This window comes from Oryzias latipes, chromosome 16, assembly GCF_053564925.1.
Source record: "Oryzias latipes strain Hd-rR chromosome 16, Olatipes_Hd-rR_3.1".
NCBI classification, from domain to species: Eukaryota; Metazoa; Chordata; class Actinopteri; order Beloniformes; family Adrianichthyidae; genus Oryzias; species Oryzias latipes.
In genome coordinates, this window is record NC_136252.1 from 29474494 (window position 1) to 29496889 (window position 22396).

Consider the following 22396-nt stretch of genomic DNA (forward strand, 5'->3'; position numbering starts at 1 on the left):
TACGCTCAGTGGCAGGGTCAAAACAGCCGAGCAGACCCACCAAGGCTAGAAACTGAACAGTACTGGAAAAGTATATGGGAGAAAGAGACAGCACATAACAGCAATGCCCAGTGGCTGGTCTCTCTGAGAGAAGAACATAGCAACCTCCCTGAACAGAATCCAGTAACCATCACAGTGGCAGACATCCAAGAAAGAGTCTCAGGTATGAAGAACTGGACAGCACCGGGCCCTGACATGATACATGCCTACTGGCTAAAGAAGCTCACTGCACTCCACGAGCGCCTGGCAGCACAAATAAACCAGCTGCTAAGAGATGGAACTCACCCCGAATGGCTAACAGAAGGGCGAACGATCCTGATCCAGAAGGATCCCTCAAAGGGTGCAGTCCCATCCAACTACCGGCCAATAACCTGTCTCTCCACAACATGGAAGCTCATGTCAGGCATCATTGCAACCAAGATAAATAGGCACATGGATCAATTCATGAGTGACACACAGAAGGGCATTGGTAGAGACTCCAGAGGAGCCAAACACCAACTCCTGGTTGACAGAACAGTCGCTCAAGACTGCAAGTCACGACACACCAACCTGTGCACAGCCTGGATTGATTACAAGAAAGCCTATGACTCAATGCCACACACATGGATCACTGAATGCTTGGAGCTGTACAACATCAACAGTACTCTAAGTGCCTTCATAGGAAACTCAATGAAGCTGTGGAAAACCACCCTTGAAGCCAATGGGAAGCCACTTGCACAAGTGTCCATCAAATGTGGGATATACCAAGGTGATGCTCTGTCCCCACTGCTGTTCTGCATAGGTCTGAACCCCCTCAGCCAAATAATCAACAAGACTGGCTATGGATACCGACTCAGAAATGGGGCAAACATCAGTCACCTCCTCTACATGGATGACATCAAGCTATATGCTAAGAGCGAACGTGACATTGACTCCCTGATCCACACCACCAGGATCTACAGTACTGACATTGGGATGTCATTCGGGCTCGAGAAATGCAGTCGGATGGTGACAAAGAGAGGCAAGGTAGTCCACACAGAAGGGGTCTCACTCCCAGAAGGAACAATAGCAGACATTGAGGACAGTTACAAGTACCTCGGAATTCCACAGGCAAATGGCAACCTGGAGCAGGCAACAAGGAAAGCTGCAACAGCTAAATACCTCCAACGGGTAAGGCAAGTCCTGAGAAGCCAGCTCAATGGCAAAAATAAGACCCGGGCAATAAACAGCTACGCACTGCCAGTTATCAGATACCCTGCAGGAATAATAAGATGGCCAAAGGAAGAGGTACAGACCACGGATGTTAAGACACGAAAACTCCTCACCATGCATGGAGGGTTCCATCCCAAATCCAGCACCCTGAGACTGTATGCTAGCCGCAAGGAAGGAGGCCGAGGACTAGTGAGCGTAGAAGCCACTATCCAGGATGAAACATCCAAGATGCATAAGTACATCAAGCTCAAGGCCCCAAATGACAGTGTGCTCAGTGAATGTCTCAGGCAATGGAGAGCAGAGGATACAGTGCTGGAGGACAGATCCTCATGGGAGGACAAACCCCTGCATGGGATGTACCACCGGACCATAACGGAAGTGGCTGATATCAAGAAATCCTACCAATGGCTAGAAAGGGCTGGCCTACAGGACAGCACTGAGGCACTCATCCTTGCAGCTCAGGAACAAGCCCTGAGCACCAGAGCAATAGAGGCTCAGATCTACCACACCAGACAAGACCCAAGGTGTAGGCTGTGCAAAGAGGCGCCTGAAACAATCCAGCACATAACTGCAGGGTGTAAGATGCTGGCAGGTAAAGCATACATGGAGCGCCACAATCAAGTGGCTGGAATAATATACAGGAACATGTGTGCAGAATATGAACTGGAAACCCCAAGGTCAAAATGGGAAACACCTCCGAAGGTTGTAGAGAATGGGAGGGCAAAGATCCTGTGGGATTTCCAGATCCAGACTGATAGGATGGTAATGGCGAACCAACCAGACATTGTAGTGGTGGATAAAGAACAGAGGAAAGCCGTTGTGGTGGATGTGGCAGTGCCAAGCGATGGGAACATCAGGAAGAAGGAACATGAGAAACTGGAGAAATACCAGGGACTCAGAGAAGAACTGGAGAAAGCCTGGAAAGTGAAGGTGACAGTGGTGCCTGTGGTAATTGGAGCACTCGGGGCAGTAACCCCCAAGCTGGAGGAGTGGCTGCAACAGATACCTGGAAAGATCTCAGACATCTCAATCCAGAAAAGCGCAGTGCTAGGAACAGCTAAGATACTGCGCAGAACCCTCAAGCTCCCAGGCCTCTGGTAGAGGACCCGAGCTTGAGTGAGAAACCACCCACGAAAGGGTGATAGGGGCAAGTTTTTATATATATATAGGTATATATATATATATATATATATATATATATATATATATATATATATATATATATATATATATATATATATATATATTTAAATAGCGTCCCCCAGCGTCAGGTGCTGGGGGACCAGAGCATCCTGATGGAAATTGGGCTACTGGAGGTACAATGAGAAAGCTAGAACCTAAGAGAGACAGCCAGATGCCCATACCTGAAGCACTGGAAACTGCCAAACAAAGGCTCCTAGCCTTGAGCAGCCGCCTAAAGAGGTACACAAGGGACAATGAAGCCAGACGAATAAACAGGCTGTTCGCAACTCAACCTGCAAAAGTGTACGCTCAGTGGCAGGGTCAAAACAGCCGATCAGACCCACCAAGGCTAGAAACTGAACAGTACTGAAAAAGTATCTGGGAGAAAGAGATAGCACATGGATGGTCTCTCTGAGAAAAGAACATCGCAACCTCCCTGAACAGAATCCAGTAACCATCACAGTGGCAGACATCCAAGAAAGAGTCTCAGGTATGAAGAACTGGACAGCACCGGGCCCTGACATGATACATGCCTACTAGCTAAAGAAGCTCACCGCACTCCACGAGTGTCTGGCAGCACAAATGAACCAGCTGCTAAGAGATGGGACTCACCCAAAATGGCTAACGGAAGGGCGAACGATCCTGATCCAGTGGGATCCCTCAAAGGGTGCAGTCCCATCCAACTACCGGCCAATAACCTGTCTGTCCACAACATGGAAGCTCATGTCAGGCATCATTGCAACCGAGATAAATAGGCACATGGATCAATACATGAGCAACACACAGAAGGGCATTGGTCGACACTCTAGTGCTAGAAACAGCCAAGACACCGCGCAGGACCCTAGGTATAAATTTAGGTATCTAGTGTTAGTGGAGACAATGCAGAAGACATGAAAAGATGGAGGAAGCTGATTCGCTATTGCGACCCCTGAAAGGAAAAAGAAAAAAGAAAAAGACCGTCTTTTAAAGGAGGGTCCTTCTAAAATATTATCATTTTTAGAGCAATTTACTAGATTGGTGTTGTTTTCAGGATCTGTAGATTGATTTTTCAGAGTTAAAGTGATTTCAAAACGAATTAGTAAAGCAGGAATAAGACATTTCTTAGAATCAATTTGCACAGAAATGTTTGTTTGCTTCCTGTTAATCCTTAAAAAAGGGTTTGCAGGGCTCCAGACTAACTTTTTTCACTAGGAGCACAGTGGCCCCTAACTGAAAATTTTAGGGGCACAACCAGAAAATTTAGGGGCGCATACCGTAAATCAACATTCTAACAAAATCTGTTAATTTCCACTGCATTACTAATAAATACTTTAATAATAGATGCAGAAATTACAATGTGCTGTTTCTAATTCAGTGTCACATTTTATTCTGCACTTTTGAAGATGCAACAACAAGGTAAACTGACAGCACCATCGCTGTCATGACAGTATAAATAGTAAAGAAAACGGATGGAAATTCATGTTGGTGACACCAAATAAGTGCAGCCAAGATGCACAACAAGCGTGTTTGAGATCACCCAGGTGGACTCAACGCTGCGCAGATCACCTGGTGTGTGACATATATTTTTGTTTTTGCTCCAACATTAACTGTCAATCATCACAAAAATATCGGGAGAAAGGGGTGGGAGCAAGGGGCAAACCTACCCGGACACACCTGGAAATTTAGTACTGAACTGACTGAAAGCTGCCCTACAGACTACAAAACAATGCATTATGGGACATGTGTCCTGATGGTTTTTGTAGTGGAGTGATTAATTAAAATAATTTAAAATACCAATTCATTAAAAAAGGCTACATACATTACAAAATATTAAAATAATCATAAAATATATAATAACACAGATCATACTAAGGGGGAGAGGAATATTAAAACTAAATTGAATGTTAAGGACTCCAATTTCCTGTTGTCCTTCAGTCTTGCTGCAGATTCGCTTTCATCTCACAGCCCCCCCCCCCCCCCCCCCCGGTCTCCCCAACGATCCAGGCGAGGCGCTGGTTCATCTCAAACACGTCTATCGTTGCATTTTCCCCAAGTGTTTTCAGTGTGTCTACAACTAATGTTGTTTTTGCTCGAGCGTGTTTAAAGTTCAAGCCCCGTTAGCTGTCACGCATGTAGATGTGGGACATTTATTCTCCTCAGCTGCCCCGACTCCCGCGGGACGGGAGCGGTGTGCTGCCGTAACCCGTATGATGCGCCGCCGTAACCGTAACCAAAACCTAAACCTTCCTCCGGGTCTGTGTGACCCAGAGAAAAGTTCAGCACGGACTGCATGTATTTAGAAAATTACGAGCGAATAGATACGTTCTAGAAAGGAAAGTAAGGAACTCCTTAAATGTGGTCCGGGGAAGGGGGCTGTCAGGTTTCCTGCTTGCAAAACCCTGTCATTGTCACGCCCCCAAGAGTCATATACCCCACTGTGATTGGTTGGTCAGCTCTAGGCCCCTCCCCCTACACGCATTTTAGCCACTCACAGTGACTTTCCCTATTCTTCTCACACGCAGTGGCCGCCTCACACACAGGCATCACGCGAGAGTGTACGTGCTCGCGTTTCATGAGTATGTGCGCGAGTGTGTGTGTCTGCCTGCGTGCGTGTGCGCTCGCGTCTCATTGATTATTTCATTGATCATTGACGTGCCCCTTCCACGTTTAATGTATAAAAAAATACGAAGGGTGGGGGAGGCAAATTTACTGCTCGCACATGTGCGACTGGATGTAAAATTCAGTCGCACACTCTCAAATTTTGGTCGCAAAATGCGACCAATTGCTCGCAGTCTGGAGCCCTGGTTTGCAACAAGTGAATACTGTATCGCAACCGGGCGGTTTTTGAAAAGATTTCCAGTGAAATGGCTGAGCGTGGTGTTGAACCTTTCCCACAGAATTTTTTTCCTTTCCGACTGTGGTCAGAAGCGCGGGGGAGACCTTCTCCAGGGCCGAAGGCGGATCCTCCCTGGGGATTCACTTCCCCGTTCGGACCCTCTGATTCTCCAGAACGGGTTAATAAAGAGTCAATAGTAGATCTTCTGGGGGAAGCCTTCTTTTATTACCGTTCTCCTTCCTCCATAACACACAACGTGAATGCGCCCCCCAAAACACTGCCGCTACCCCCTCTCACTCCCTCCTGCGCTGCACACCCGCTCTCCTCTCTCACACACATACATACGCGCGGCCCCAGCACATACACATCCCCAGCACATTCACATCCCCAGCACATTCACATCCCCATTCCACAGCAGTGGGTACAGACGATCCTGGCTCCAATGCCTTCTTAAAATGAGAAGATTGTTATTGTGTTGGCCGTTGAGAGCTCTTCTGCGCATGCGGGTCACTTCTGGATCATTTCAAAGTCACATAGGAAATCAAAAAAGATCGCATTTAATTGGAAATGTGAACGGCCTTGCACAAAAATCGAATTTATTCAAAAAATCGGAATTGAGTATTAAGCCCTGCAGTGTGAACGAGGTTGGTGTCAGTATTTGACAGAAAGACAGCAAGGAATGCAGGTAAACAGCTGCACTTTATGAGATCATAAAAAAACAATCCATCATTAAGAAAAAACTTCAGCACATTGTTTTTACCTATATCTTCAGACTAAAAACGTTAAATATATTGGTGCTGCTGTGTTAATGTTTCAGATCAATTTACCTTTAATATTTTTTATTGATTGAATTATTTTTCTCAGCATCAAATGGTTCAGTTGGTCAAAATGTTTCTAGTTTAAATAAGGAATGACAGATTTTTTTTTTCAGACACTTTAAGCTACTTTTCTGTTTAAGACTATAACAGGGTTTCTGTGTGGCAAAATAAAGTTAATATGTGATGAAAGTGGATTTATATTGCTTTTTTCTTTTGTTAATATTAAAAGATACAATTTTAGGTATACTTACACTATTTTTATAGATATTAACTTAATATATTGTCACCGTGTGAGTGCGTGTATATGTGTGTGTGTGTGGGGGGGGTAGGGGTTGGAGGGGGGGGCGCGAAACGTTTTCTTTTTCCAAGGGGGGCCTGGCAAAAAATAATTGAGAAGCACTGTTTTAGAGCAACATGTGGAGTCTGACTGTTTGAGGTTGAGGACACAAATCCACTTGACTGATGTTAGCATAACTTTGAGGACAGTATGTGTTTGATGGGTAAAAGACATTGAAGTCAGTAGCCTTAGCAGCTACTTCAATCCGCTCTTGCTCTGCTGTTGAAAAAGTCCTTTGAGCTGCTCTGTGTGTTGTGGTGAGTGGATGCTTGAGCGTTCTTTTGTCTGTGGCCCACTCTCATTGTTTCCCACGCCGTCCTCCATGCAGCTTTGTTTTTAGAAATCCCATAATGCTGTTGTGTTCAGCCTCCTTGCGTGCTATTCTACTCGCATATGTTTTCTCTCATGTACTCCAGTCTGTCGGTTTTGGCGAATCTTCCCTGTCTTTCACACACAGAGTGGATTCTGTAAATCAGCAGGTTTGTGCTGTAGTGTCCTCCATGCCGACGGGTCGGGGATGTGGGCTATCTGTGCGGTCTCCTCTGTTTTGACTATGGCTGCCTGCAGATGAATGCATTGCCATGATCCACCACTAACACATGAATCCAAGCATAGCATCTGGCTTTGAACACCGCACAGATAGCATGGCTCGCCTAATCCTATCTACCTTCTAACTATTGTTGCTGCTGTTTTTGTTTTTGTTTCATAACAAACAAGTGTTGCCCTCTAAACTCTTGTGCAAGATGAAGACCTTCAGTAAGTCTCTTTCCCCTGAGTGAGGACGAGCTGAGTGTTTGAAGTGCACAGTTCTTATCACATATACTACTAAAGGGGCTATTCAAGTCAATGCATGGGTATTCTGATAAGCGTGTTGTTTATCATACTAGGTTATTTTATTTCATTTAAAGCAGGTAATGTTAAAGCATAAATGCCATATTCATAAACATATATAAAACAATATCATTGAGAACTGGACCAAGCTTAAATACGGAAGTCAATTCAGTCGCCTTTTTTTTTTTTGCTAAATGGACTGTGCCATTTCAGAGCCATATGTCTTTAGTAAGCAGTGATTGGTCCAATATCTGTCAAACGCTTTGAACATCGGACGTGGGGGCCAGCAGGCACCTCGTACTTTTATTGAAGCATCTGGTTTGCCAGTGTATAACTTAAATATCTTCCACTACAGAAGTAATATTGTGGAAAAAAACAGGAGAACATGTTAAAAAAAAAAGTAGCAGAGCAAGAATGGTTATTCTGACTAAGATAATGACTGAGTGAAAGCTGTTAATTTCTCAATAGTCCAATGGATTTTGGCTTGTTGGAGCCAGCAGGTTCTTCCTGTTTTGAACGCTGAGGGGGAAGAGTCACCTCTCATATACATATGCTGGCGGAACCATTCTATAACTGTAACAAAAATTGGAATAAACCATTATGGATCGCATCAGTGAAATCCCCCTGTCAAAAATTCAAAAATTGCAAACGGACAAAGTGTATAAGAGAGTGGCTGTCAGTGACGCCACAACACATTTATTGGGACTGATTCAAAACTATTTTCAGCTCTCTGATCTTCACCATCTTAGCTGGAAATCTAGTCTTTTCAAAATGAAAAAATACACACAGTGTGTTGGGACACACTCTATATATAGCTGTTGTAGAGCAATTGATTTGACAATCATTAGTTAGTCAAAACTCCTACCCATACTCCTCCATAATTTTTTAGTTAGAATTTAAAATGAAATTGAAAGTTTGGGAAAAAATTATCCTTAAACTTTGTCATAAATTTAAAATAAAACATAGTAGAGAAAAGGTTTTTAAAATGAGACTATTAGTTTTTTTATGTTGTGAAGTTGGGGCATTTTAACCCCGGAGAACCCACAAGGTGAAATCTGGCTGCTGTTTTTTTTATTTTTTTTTTAGATTTTATTTAATTTTTTTACTGCTTTTAATTGGTGGGTGCTACCCGAAATGAACAAGCAAGGGAAAAATATCACATTCGCTTTAAAAACAGAAGAAATTTGCTCTTGGTATCTCCAGGGTTAAATTGGATAGAATGGGAAGGGATTTGGTTTCCATTAGCGGTTCCAATTTTCTTAAGAAAGTTCCATCCAAATGCAGACAAGTTGTTGCTTGATGCTGCTGCTAATGAAGCACTACGAGTGAGGAGAAATCACATGTCAGAAAAAGCACCAGTTTCTATCTTTTTTTTTTTTGCTAACTGACATTTTTACTGATTTGTCATTTCACTAAATGGATGGTATCAAACAAATTTTGTAAAAGATTTTAAGTTAGTCACAAGATGATGACACAAAAATTCGATTTTCATTGGCTAAAATTGCCGCACCAAACTTCCCCTCAAATGTCAGCAAATCTGTGTTAAAACGTCAGGTTTAACGAGTCATGCATTCAAATCTGAGTGTACACTCGGTTTTGCCTCCTGACCAAAGCAACTTTCTGTCCAACAGAGCTGATAAAGGCCAGCTCCTCTGCGTCCTTTGATAAATAAACTCTTTTTTTTGCTGATACAACAGTGACTTTTTTATGTTTACACAAATATTACATATCCAATTTCAGTGATTTTAATAAACCAACCTATGTGGATTTTTTAAAAAGATTTTTACTTTTCCAACTTTGCATCCATATTTGGAGCTGCTTTTTAACAACCAAGCTTCCATATTGCAGCTGCTGGGTGTTCACTATGTTACTCATTCACTTTTCCCATTCAAGCTGAGCATGGGATTTAAAAAGCCAACCATAAACCCAAATCTGAGTTATATATATTTATTGAGACAGAAATTCAGTTTATGACAAAAAGAAGGCTGTCCAACAGTCGAGGGGAAGTTACCATAAAAGACTAATAAACCACTTTTCTCCAGCTAAAAGGTTGTATGGAGACGTGGAAACCCTAAAGAAGTTTTAGGGAGGCACAAGCTCAGCTACTCAGCATCGACTAACAAACCACACAAGGGCAGTGGTGTCATTAGAGACGGCAGGCTGCCCATTCTGACAAGCTTGTTCCCTAAAATGAAACACCTCCTTAGAAATTTTGGAAGAGAATATTATAATAGACTTGTTCCCTAAAGAATCTTTCCCTTTAACCTATGATGTGAAATATATAGAACTATATTACCATTGTTTCCTGTGAAGCAGATCTCATCCAAACCCATCCATGTAAGAATCATGTGGGATGAAAAGGAAATTTGGTTGTTTTCAACCACCAAACGTTTCCAGGTAGCTTCAGTCCCTCGTGGGAAGGGCTTAACGTCACCTCGGACGCATCAAGTCAGAGCGACGGGAGCTCAGACCTCTCCTCTGTTTAGTCTACACACTTCAACTTTGTTAGTTTGTTGAAATAGCGGACTGACACAATGTGACCTGACCTCCCTAGATTTCCATAAAGGAGGGAAGCTGCCGTCTTGTCTTACAATGTCAATGTTTATCGAGTCATTGCTACTGCTCCCCTGAGGACCCTCCCTCTCAAACACACATTTATTTCCTGCTGGGAAAGAAAAGGGAAAAAACTGTGGAGGGATGTTGGTCTCCATGGGTGATGAAAATGGTCCTGACACACAAGTACATGGAAAGTTTTTACATATTTTCTCATTTAGCTTTTTTTTAATGTAATGAAAATGTGATATACTGAGCAGATTCGAGGCCCAACATTAAAGTTTTCCATATCACTCCCCTCAGACCTCATGTTCACCACAACTTCCTTTTCATCAACATTCTGGTGAGAGCTAACTCTTTCTGCATGTTAAAAAAACGTGCAAAAGCACTGACATCAGTGAAATCAAAGCGCACATTAAATTATGAACTCATTAAAATGAAGGATCTTCAGGAACCACATGGAAATGTTTTGTAGATGAAGACAGGACAAGCCAAAAACGTTTTTCTTTTTTTAAAGGCTGAACATGCCTCTAATCCTAACAAGTGAGCGTTTGTAACAATGGAAATATGAAAGTAAAAACAGAGAAGGAGCACAAATGGCTGTGAAGCCATCTTTCTGGGAACTGTCCGTTCAGCACCACCAAACTAAACACAAGTACAGCCTTGGACACACACAATGTTGTGGTTTTACTTTAGAGCTTTTGTGAAAACAGGTATAAACATTTCAGGTCATTCACTTAAAGAAGCAACACTGTTACATAATTTTACTTAAAAACCAATCACACATTGTATTTTATTTTATTTTTAAAAAACCTGTCTTTTCAGCACATTAAATTTATATAAAAATAAATGAAGGGGTTTGTTTGGCAACTGTTCAATTTCATTACCATCTTATTCGTAAACAAAATTGACATAAGGGCTGATGACCTTTGACATAAAGCAGGTCAGGATCAGACCCACAGATGAAGACTGCTCACCTCAGATCCATGCAAAAGGCGTTTGGCAGAAATCAGTTTCACTCCTTTTGTTTATTTTCATGTTGACATACTGACTGAGGTACCAGACCTGGTTGTATCAAGAGCAGTTTTCGACAAAATGGAAGCTCAGAATAATGTCTTTTATCCCAATTTTTTCAATCAGAACAGTTTCAGAAAGAAAACGGCTTCAAACGGAAATGTTCTGCATTTTGCTAAATTAATTCTCTACTGTTGGCTTTTTTATTCCAGACAGGGATCCCTTTAGTTTAGGAAATAACATTTCTCAAAATCAATTGTCTGGATGTGACCTTTGTGCTGATACAATACATTTCTCCACCACAAATATTAAATCACTGAAGCCCGTCTCGACACTCCGACATTTACAAACAAAAGCCAAAAGGGCAAAGGCAAACTCTGCTTTCATAAATCAGTCTAAACCCAACTACTAGTGTTCAGGGTCACTGAAGGGCAAAAGCCTTACTTAACTGTCATTGAAAGAAAGCAAGAACATGATTCTACATCAGCAATGTTACATTGGCTGTTTGTTGCAACATCTTTTGTCTTGCTGTAGGTTTTATATATTTCTCTTTTTTATCTGCCAGGTTTGTTCAGTTGAGTTCATGAATTTGGTAGAATTTAAATCCTTTTTGCATTCTGTGACTACTTATTAAGCCTTTTTTTTGACCTATTGCCAAAGAAATCTTGTTCACATGTTTTCAGTGGAGCTAAACAAAAAGATGTATGACGGAAAAGAGAAGACAAAGATTTAAAATTTAGTCGGACCATCAGATCTTTTCTTACAGTAGAAGGTCCTGTAGATGACAAACAAAGACATCAATTATATTTTAATTCAGACACAAAAGTAGAGATTGTGTGATTCTATTTTCTCTTTACAGCTTTCAATCTTATTAGAATTTGCAAAAAATCAAAATATTGTGAAAAACTGGGTTGGTCCCCCGTTGTCATTAAGAACTGCCTTAATCCTTGGTGGCGTAGATTTAACAAGGTACTGGAAAAGTTCCTCAGGGAGTTTGGTGCATATTTACGGAGCCCGTGTCGTGACATGGAAAAAATTAAATATATCTCGTTCCCACAAATTAATATCTTGTTCCCACAAATTAATATTACGTTCCCACTAAATACTATTTCGTTCCCTCGAAGTAATTAATTCGTGCAAACGAAATAATTATTCACGTCATAAGTCATTCATAAACACGGATATGCTCTCCGTCTTGCCGCAAAAGCTGCTTTCAGTAATAACGTCCGTGTCTCTGTGACCCACATTCATTCAAGAAAGGAAAAGGAAAAACAAGAATGATCAATTCATTATTGTATCAATGAATATAAAAAAATATCACAAGATTTAGGATGCACAAGCTTTGTGCCTCGCCATACCGCGAATGTCTCCGGACATAGCTCCGCCGCAGAGCTCATTTGCTTGTCATGCTGGCATTCGGTCAGGTATAGGATATTGTAGTTTAGGGTTGAATAGGAATAATAATATTCAGGACTTGTCTTTTATTAACCTACTCATTAGCAGTCACTTTACATCCGAAGGCTAGTAGGCTACATGCTACCTAGCCCATCATTAACCTGTCATTCATGTCATAAGTTCTTCATAAACATGGATGTGAGCAATATTTGGATTTACAGCAGATACCTTCACATTTCTGTCAGTCTGTGTGTGTCTCATTACATTGCATTGAAGACGCGGATGATGTTTAAAGATCAAATTTATTTATTTTAAAAAGCACAAAAGCATCGGTAATCACGTTTTCATGTCTGGGTTCATTCACGTCCCAGTACGGTCTGCTTCCTGCTGCCTTCTGCCGCTACTTGCGTGTCTCTGTGACCCACATTCGTTCAAGAGGGGAAAAATAAAAACAAGAGTGATCGATTTATTATTATCTATTTATTAACATGCATCACATCCTATAAAGTATCTCGACCAATCACCGTGGCCCTGTAACCGTGATGCGTTCAGAGACGATAGGACAAATGATAGGCTACGGATATAAAGCGACTGCTAACAAGTATGATGCGACTGCTAACAAGTATGATGCTTTTGTAAAGCTTTTTAAAATAAATAAATCTGATCTCTAAAAATCATCCGTGTCTTCCATCAATCAATCAACAATTGCTCACATCCGTGTTTATGGACCTAGGAGCTAAGTCCTGTAGGTGAAGTGAAGCAGGAAGCTTGGGCATCCTATATCTTATGATACTTTTCTGATTTTCGATCATTGTTGTTTATATTTTTCCCCTCTTGAATGAATGTGGATCACAGAGACACGGAAGTAGCGGCAAAAAGCGGCTTTTGCAGCAAGATGGACGGAGAGCGTACCAGGATGTGAATGAACGTGATTACCGATGCTTTCGTGGTTTTTAAAATAAATAAATCTGATCTCTAAACATCCACCGGGTCTTCAATGCAATGTAATGAGACACACAGACAGAAATGTGAAAGTGTCTGCTGTGAATCCAACTATTGTTCACATCCGTGTTCATGAATCTAGGAGCTAAGTCCAGTAGGCGAAGCAGCAATCCGTGTTTACGAGTGATTTATGACGTAAATAATTATTTCGTTAGCACAAATTAATTAATTCGTGGGAACGGAATATTATTTTGTGGGAACAAGATACAATTTCGTTGGCACAAATTAATTAATTCGTGGTAACGGAATATTATTTTGTGGGAGCAAGATACTATTTCGTTAGTACAACTTAATTATTTTGTGGGAATGGCTATTAACTTGTGGGAACAAGAAATTAATTTGTGGGAACGAGATATATTTTATTTTTTCCATGTCAGGACACGGGCTCCGTACATATTGACATGATAGCATCACGCAGTTACTGCAGACTTGTTGTCTGAACATCTATGATGCCAATTTCCCGTCCACCACATCCCAAAGGTGATCTATTGGGTTGAGATCTAGTGACTGTGGAGGCCATTTGAATCCAGTGACCTCATTGTTTCATGTTCAAGAAACCAGTCTGAGATGATTCCAGCTTAATTGCACGCCACCTTGTCCTTCTGAAGGTAGCAAACAGAAGATGGTACACTTTAATCATGAAGGGATGGACAGGATCAGCAACAATACTCAGGTATGGCGTGGTGTGGCGTTGGAACCAGGTTCAATTGGTACTAAGGGGTCCAAAGTGTGCCAAGAAAAGATTCCTCCATACCATTACACCTCCACCACCACCAGCCTGAACTGTTGATACAAAGCAGGCTTTGATGTTCTTGACGCTAAATTCAGACCCTACCATCTGAATATAGAAGCAGAAATGGAGACTCATCAAACACGGCAACATTTTTTCTATCTTCTGTTGTCCAGTTTTGGTGAGCCTGTGTGAATTGTAGCCACAGGTTCCTGTTCTTAGCTGACAGGAGAGGCACCCGTTGGTCTTCTACTGCTGTAGCCCATTTGCCTCAAGGTTGGTCGTGTTGTGCATTTAGAGACGTTCTTCTGCAGACCTCGGTCATGACTCTTGGTTATTTGGGTTCCTGTTGTCTTTCAATCAGCTGGAACCAGTCTGGCCATTCTCCTCTGACCCCTGGCATCAACAAGGCATTACCGCCCACAGAACTGCGGCTTACTGGATGTTTTCTCTTTTTCAGAGCATTCTCTGTAAAACCTAAAAATGGTTGTGTGTAAAATTCCTAGTAGATCATTAGTTTCTGAAAATACTTAGACCTGCCCATCTGACACCGACAATGTACTGAGGCCTAATAATGTTTTTTTTCCTTAGCAACTCTGCGGAAACATTGCTCACAACCTATGATCATTCCTAGAAATTATAATTCATGACTGCTGTCAACTACATTGATGGCATCCCTCAAGAGTCAGTTTAGAATTACCAATGAATTTAACTTGCTTTTTTTACTGTAAAGAAAAGGCACAGAAACAGCAAAAATAATTTGGAGTACATTAAAAATCTGCATTGTGATATAAATTTACAAATAGATTTCTGTCTTTGTGTGTATGAATGTTCTTCAAATGTCACTAACCTGCTGCTGAAACAAATGCAGACTCACACACAGATTCTTTCACACCCCTGCTGTTTGTTAACTCAGCTGTTTGGGGGGGATGATGTCTTGATGGGGGGTTGAGGTGGTAACCAGACAGTTCTGGATTAGCTTGTCTCTATGGGCTTAACCCATTCACCTTCCCCAATGAAAATGGTCACCGAGACCAGTAAAAACACCAAGTTACACCGAGTGTTTGGGTTTCTTGACAACGCTCATTAAGACATGCATTCATGCACAGATACTTCTTCCTCTGTGTGTTTGTTTCTTTGCCCCCCCCCCCCCCCCAACAACGTTTCTTTTATCTATCACCATAAAGGCTGAGACTACAAAAAAAAGAGAGGGAGGGGCACATTTACATGTCAAAGTGAACATTTTTACTATCTGTGGTCAGTTTTTTTGTTCTTCTCTGAAAGGTTTGCTCTCACTTGTTCTTGACATACTTTGCAGACAGATTAAGTGTGTTTGTGTGCTCTTGTGTTACGCTGACAATGGGCATGTTTACAACCTGTGTTTATGCTTTTGAGGTTACAGCTGAGTGGGTGGGAAAGTGGTTTTAGGCGGAAACACAACAACTTGTTAATTAACTATCAGTGTTGACACCTAGAGTGTTTTTTTTTTCCAAATGTGGATTTTTGTAAAAGCAGGTTTTGTATAAAAAAATAAGATTTAGTTGTTGTTTTGAGCACAGGCCACATGTTTGTTGGAATCTGTGTTTATGGCACCCGCTTTCCACACATGCTGCCCCTGAGTCTGTGTCTCTGAAGCCCTAGACGATCAAGTGTCTGATTAGAGCTCCACTCTGGAGTTTTCTCCACGTACATACAAAGACAGGCCAATGCCCACACATAGACACATGCAGATACTTTTAGAGCCACTCCAGCAGTGGAGTCTCCTCATACAAACAGCGAGATACCAGGCCGTTGTCTCCAGTCTGTAAACCCTCTCCGTTCTCATGGAGATAAGAAGTGTGTCTCATTGTTGGCAGACAACAGAGCCGTTATCGTCTTATCAGCGAGCCAATCCAATCTGGAGGAGGAGGGGACAAGAGCGTGTACATGTGTGTGTTTGAAGGGAGGCCCTTTGTCATGCAGCAGGTGCTGTTGTCACTCAATTTGTCTTATTATTTAAGTTGTTAGATTTGCAGTTTAGGAAGAAAAGAACTTGTACAAACATGAATTAGCTCTGCATTAACTGTGCTGGAATGGAAAGTCTGTCTTTCAGACAGTCTGCCCCTGTCCTTGTGCTGTTTGTCTGATGTCTGTCCACAAATTAACTGTTGTTATTTGGTCTAATTTTGTTGCAATAGCCCCACCTCCACCCACTCATCACTTCTGCAGGATCAAAACCTATTTTTTAATAGATTTCTTTAACTTTCACCCACACTCAGCTTTTTAAAACAAAATCTTTCTGAAGTCTTAGTCCTGACTGATCTAACGGGTGTTTATGGGCTGTCTACAGCTGAAAAATAGACAAACCTGTAAGGGGCAGGTGGGTAGCCTGCAGGGAATATCAAGGTCATAGACCACAGTTAGCCTGTAGAGTAAAAATTGTCATGCTGCGGACAACAGGTCGAAGCAATCACTCAAGGTTTATTTAGACTGGACACATTGAACAAACTGGACACACCGGAACAAATTTTCAGTGTGAATACACCCAAGTGGATGCTGTTCCAGGACCAGAAACTCCTCTTGGATCGGTTTGTTTCCCAGCGTACTGCTTTGAATTTTCCTCAGTCTAAATAGGCTCCATGCTCAGACCAGAACAACTGAACCAAATGGCCACCACAGCCGGGCATTATGGGATGTAAACGGAGAAGGAAGGCAGCAACCGTGCATGTTCACCAATTTTCTCGAATGTGCTTTCAGTATGGTGTTCACACTGTACTGTGACTATCCGATGCCAGCGCACATCATCACAGTTGGTAAAGGCTTGGGGTGAAATGTGGAAGTGGTGCAAATATCATGAGTCTTTCACCAGGCTTTTTCTTTTACAGCTCTATTCAGATATCTGACTGACTTGATGTCATATAATTTCCCAAACCGCAATTATTCATTTCTCCTCCATAATTAATTAGGCTCAATGTGCGTTCAATGGCTGTGTGTTTTGTATGCAGAGCCCAAAAATTGACTTTAAATTTGTGTAGAGGCACATAAAAGTGCGAGTTTTAAACTGGAAGCCTGAAATGCAGGTAGACGCGCATTAATGTAGCCTTTTCATTGGATGTGGCCGCTTGAACACGCGTTGCCAAAGCTGCTTTGAACGTAGCATGTCCACTACTTTACAACACATTCACCACATGAACGACAATTCCATTTTCACTACATCCCTTGAGGAGGGCGCATGAGCCTCAGGAGAACTACAAGATACACCTGCGCTTCCCTTATAAAGCAGCCACCCTCCGCAGGCCTGGACAACCCAAAAACCAGCAGAACACTTACATGGGTTAACTTTAAACAGGTGCATGTGACTAAAGCTTTAAGCCCATATTTATCTGTTTATGATAACTCTGTTATTTTTCTTTCTTTTAGAAAAAGAGTCAAAAGAGAAGAAAGATGTGTCTCTGGAACCCTCTGAAGTGGCTGTGAGAGAAGAAGCAGAACGTCCAGGAGAGCCCTTAAAGGAGGCCAAAAAAGAAAAGAAAGAGAAGAAAGAGTCAAAGAAAGATTCAAGCAAAGAGGCGAAAGAGCTCAAGGAGGAGTCCAAAAAGGAGTCCAAAAAGGAGTCTTCCAAGGAAAAGAAAGAGTCGAAGGAGAAGAAGGAAAGGGACAAGGACAAGGAAGCAAAAGAGGCTGTTAAGGAGTCAGGTGACAAAAAAGTGTCCAGGAAGTCGTCTGTGAAGGTTAAAGAGAAAAAGAAGGAGTCAGAGGCAGTGGAGGACTGATGAAATAAAAGATTTGTTGTTTTGCTTACAGACACAAGCAGACATGATTGCACACGCAGAGCCTTCCACACAAAAAATCAATGTGCTGTATGGTTTGATGGACAGAGTACAAAGCACTCCGGGCCATGGAACACGACACCCCTCACATATATGTTTATATGTAAATATACTCCGCTAAGGTCAGACATTGCAGAAATCATTTCCTCCCACAAGCATGATCCTTGTGCACACACGTGCACACTCCTCTGAACCACACTGCATTCACTCATTCGGTCTGTCCCTGGTGTCTGTGGTGAGGCCTGGACGCCTCTGAATGAGAGAAGAATTTTCCTCCTCCTCCTCTTTCTCAGACGTTTTGCTGACGCCCTTCTTCCTCCTCGTCTGCCTCATCAGTACTTGAACCCACGACCATGCACCTCCCTAATCCCAGTAAGGCCCTGGCCTGGCCAGAGCCTCCCCCGCCTGTCCACCAAGAATGGTGCTTTGCCTCCAGCCACCCGCCCCTGCTTCCGGGTAGCTGAAAGCAGCATCCTACAGCTGCGGCCACAGCCCACTGTTGGTCTTTTTTTTTTTCTGGCTTTTTGCTTTTCCACGGACACACAAGGACACTCTTACTGGTGGACTCATCTGTTTTGCAGAAGAAAACCTTGGGGGTTTTTCAGAGGAAAATCTAAGTGACACGTCATGCTTTTCTGATTATCATCAAAAACTGCATTTTTTTTTTTTTTATAATTCCTGAATGTCAATTTCATCAGCAGATGAACATTTAGCCATTCTGAAAGAAAAGTGGTCTCCTTCAGGAGCAAATAAGTCATGTTCTTTTTCAGAAGAAGCTGCACACGGACAAGTTAGTCTCTACTTGAACTGTTTAAGCCAAAAGACGATTCTTTTGTTGGGATCTTTTTAGGATCATTTCTCTTTAGTTTATCTGTTTAAAAAAGCAATTTGAAATGGTAGCTTTTTGGAGAAAAATGCAGAAAATCTGAAGCTGTTCATAAATATCTTCAAACTGGGTCACATTTTCTCTACAAAGCTGTGACATTAAAGAAGATTTTTTGATAAACACCTTCAGATCCGGTGCTGCTGACATTTTGAGCAAAACACTACCAGTTTATGCACTATCAAGATAAAGTGGACAAAAAACACATTCAACAAACAACATTAAGACAAATGTCTGTTTTTGTTACAAATCAGATTCTTGTTTTTTTCTTTTTTTTTCTAATGAAGGCTAAGGTTTCAAATGGACAAGTGCAGGAAGTTTGCACTTGTTCTGTCGGCTCAGAGGTGTGAATACTTTAGCCATAGATGCCATTGCCAGCAGGTCTGCAGGACTCTTCATAGCTTCCCCTGCTCTCAGACAAGTTTTGTTTTAGCGCAGATTGTGATGCCAGTTTTCAGAAGCTGCTATGGCCCTTGTTGTTCTCTACACTGTACTGTAGTTTTAAATAAAAATAAACTTTTTTTTTAATTTAGATATTTTGTGAATTAAGTGAAAGCAGCAGTTTATTTGCCAAGACATGTTGTTAGACTGGTCTGTCTGGTTGCAGGGGTTTCCATTGGGCTCGGTGAGCTGCAGGTTTTATTCTGAATGTTTTTGTCATGGATTAAGTTGGTTATTGTTGGAGTAGTGGTTTACATTAATCAAGATCCTGATTTGAGGCTGCACTTCATTGCAGAAGACATTGCCAACACTTATTCTCCAACTTATTCTTTGTGTCGGCGAGCAGCTCAAAGAAAAATCTCCGAACACAAACAGAAGATGAAATGTAAAAAATACAAAGAAATAAAATTATGAAAAACATTTTGTCTTTTTTTATTTGTATAAAAAATAATTATTTGTGGTTGCAAAAAAGCACTTTTATGCCATACCTGTTCTGCTCTTAACCCCTTCATGCCTGAATTTATATGGAAAAACATAAAAAATAAATATTCTGCAGTCTTTATTCTATTCAAGATGATGCTAAATTAAGTAAAGTCCTGGATTAAATGGTACGTTACAAATTAGCAACATACAACGTGAAGGGGTTAAATTTGAAAGATGTCATAGTAACCATCATTTATCTGATTTTTCACTGAACCTAATCTTTTTAAAGTTTGTAAATACCTTTTTTTACTCCTTTTGCCTTCAAACAGAATACTTTAAAGGGTTGTGAAATACAACTTTTGATTTGAGTTTAAAATAGGTTCAGTTTCTGTTCCAGCAGGAAATGTTTAACAGTAGCTTTCCACTTCGATGGAAGTTTAGTGGCTCCTGTTCATTGTTGGACAGATGTGCAGTAAACTTTTTAATATTTTGAACCATTTGTTGTTTTCCATATTTTCCAGGGAGATGACTCAGAATCCCAATGTGGTCAAGAATCCAGTTTCCTTCCTGAGAGGTCCATCAAGTTTCAACACCAGTATTGTAAAATGCCAATGACCAAATTAGGATTTTTAATTTTATTTTCTAAGGTGTTTTACTGAAATTTAAAGCAAAAGAAACTTGAGTCATTATTTTTGAAAGACCTGACCTACATTTTAACATCAGCTAGAGACCTCTGGGCAGTGCGACTTTGTCACTAATCAAAGAAATGAATTTTGAACTTTCTGTTCCTGTTTGCAGACACTGCTGCCCCCAAACACCTGAGGAACTGAACAGACTGGAAGCTGAATAATGTGAAAGTTTACAGATGTAACTGGAGACACAGAACTGCAAGAAACAATTGTAAAATATGAAGGATTCTTGTAAAATTGTTAATGGCCAAATTCCATAAAGAGCAGTTGGGCTGACAAATGAACCTCCTTCACCCCCCCCCCCCCCCCCCCCCCCCCCCGTTGGAAGAGCTGCGAGCCCCAACCCCAGACGGATACCCCGGGGATGACCCAGGACACGCTGGGAACACCTCTAGATTCCCCCAGAGGAGCTGGTGGAAGTGGCTGAGAAGAGGAAAGTCTGGGAATCTTTTCTTAGACTCTTGCCATTGTGAGTCGGTTCTGGATGAGCGAAAGAAAGCAGATTGAAAAAATGTAAATAGGGCATATATTTGTCCTCTAATACAACACTTGTGACAACCTTAGGTGATTGGATGTCTTGAACTCATGAGTTACTTTTTTTAACTCCAATCACAATTTAGTTTTGGAGGTTGTCGACTCTTCTCCAGGTGTTCTCGTGTATTTTCTCATTTTTAGTAAGTTCATGACAACAGTTCAGGGTTTCTACAAATACTTTTCAACTATTTTACTTGATTTATGTTGTAAACGTTCAAAACACATCCAAAAACAAGAAATTACAACACAAAAAATAAAAAAGAGAATTCCTTAAAACAATGTTTTACGATATTTAGGTGACTTCCCTCAAAATGTCTGGACCGATTCATGGCAAGCCGCCTCACTCGTGAGACTCTACCTTTTGGAGTGTCTGGTTTAGGTGAAGGCATCAGCTGGCATTCTATTTTTTAATTAAGAACATTTTAACACAAAAGTTGCACCTTTCTATTCACCTTTCTGTCATCCAAGTTTTACATTTGCTTCAGCTACTAGTGGACAGTTAGGTCATATATTAAAGTCCCATCAACAGTGGTTTCTGATCCACTGAGTAAAGTTTGTTTTAAATTTGTCTGAAAAGTGTTTAGAAGGGAAACACAACCTGATTGGGTTCCACATTTTTACATGGGCACAAATATGAGAGAGACTAGAAGATGTTTGCCTCCCAACATAAGCAGTGTTGAAATGAATCACAGGTGTCTCTACCACCACAGCAACTATATCTTCAGGAGTGAGTTGGCAGCATCTTTTCTGCGTTTTTCTCCTGGAAGTTCACCAGAAAGGACCTTTTCATCCAGCCAAGTGTTTGAGTTTCCGACGGTCCATCATCTCCCAAAGCCAGTGTGATTCCTACACGGCTCTGTTTCCTCAGCTGACAAAGAGGGCAAACCAGTCCAAGGCTTGTCATGTTGATGAACGGCGCTCTGTCTGACGGCGTTTGAAGTACCTGGCCTGCACAGCCCTTTCCTTTGGACTCCGCAGGCCAGATCAGCTGCTGATTGGGTGACGGAGCTGTAAGGCAAAGCTGTTACTGTTTAATTTGGCAGCAGTCCTCGGTGTGGAGCTCAGCAGATAGAGTTACACTCTCTTAATTTTTGTTTCTTTTCCTCTTTTAGGTAAATATTTTCATTTCAGTCTTGCTGCTCACATTATCTCGCCCTTCTGAAAACCCTTTTCTTCCCTTCAATCTCTCCCTTCATGAATTTCTGCCTGTATTCTTCTTTTATCTTCACTCTGTTGATTTCTCTCTGGATTTTGGTTTCCATATGTCTTATGCCCTTTAATTTTGGCTGTCACTTCTTATCAATTTATATTTTCCTTGTTTATTGTTTCATCTCAGTTTGGATTTGGGATTTCCTTTCACTCGTTCTTTCTCAATCACCTTCCTATGGTCCCTATTATCTTTTATATCACGTCTTTCAACTTTTGCAGACTGCTTCCTTTCATTTCCACCCTTCTATACAACAACCATAACAAAGTTTCCTCTCTCACTTTTACTCTTCTGTCATCCACAGGATGTTTTTGTGGGCTTGTTACCCCACCAATGGCATTTGATAACTAAAATATATGCAACAAACTTCAAATTGTTTCATTTTACTGGAATCACTGTCAGTTTGGTTTGAGTTTTTGTCACAGTTTCTTTCCAGTTTGGGAAATATGTTTGGAGTCATGTGTGTGAGTTTATTTTAAAATGCATTATTTTGGTTTCCTTTT

At 41.4% G+C, this 22396-nt stretch overlaps 1 protein-coding gene across 4 annotated transcripts in view; it reads left to right on the top strand.

The window, feature by feature from the left end:
* Positions 1-19460, top strand: part of bbs9 (Bardet-Biedl syndrome 9) — a 175627-nt gene extending 156167 nt beyond the window's left edge. For all 4 annotated transcript variants that reach the window (XM_004078331.5, XM_011485713.4, XM_078932973.1 and 1 more), the window contains one exon: positions 17307-19460. In XM_004078331.5, the coding sequence (XP_004078379.2) occupies positions 17307-17659 (353 nt within the window). In that variant the 3' untranslated portion in view covers positions 17660-19460. The remainder of the gene's footprint in view (positions 1-17306) is intronic.
* Positions 19461-22396: the final 2936 nt, after the last annotated feature.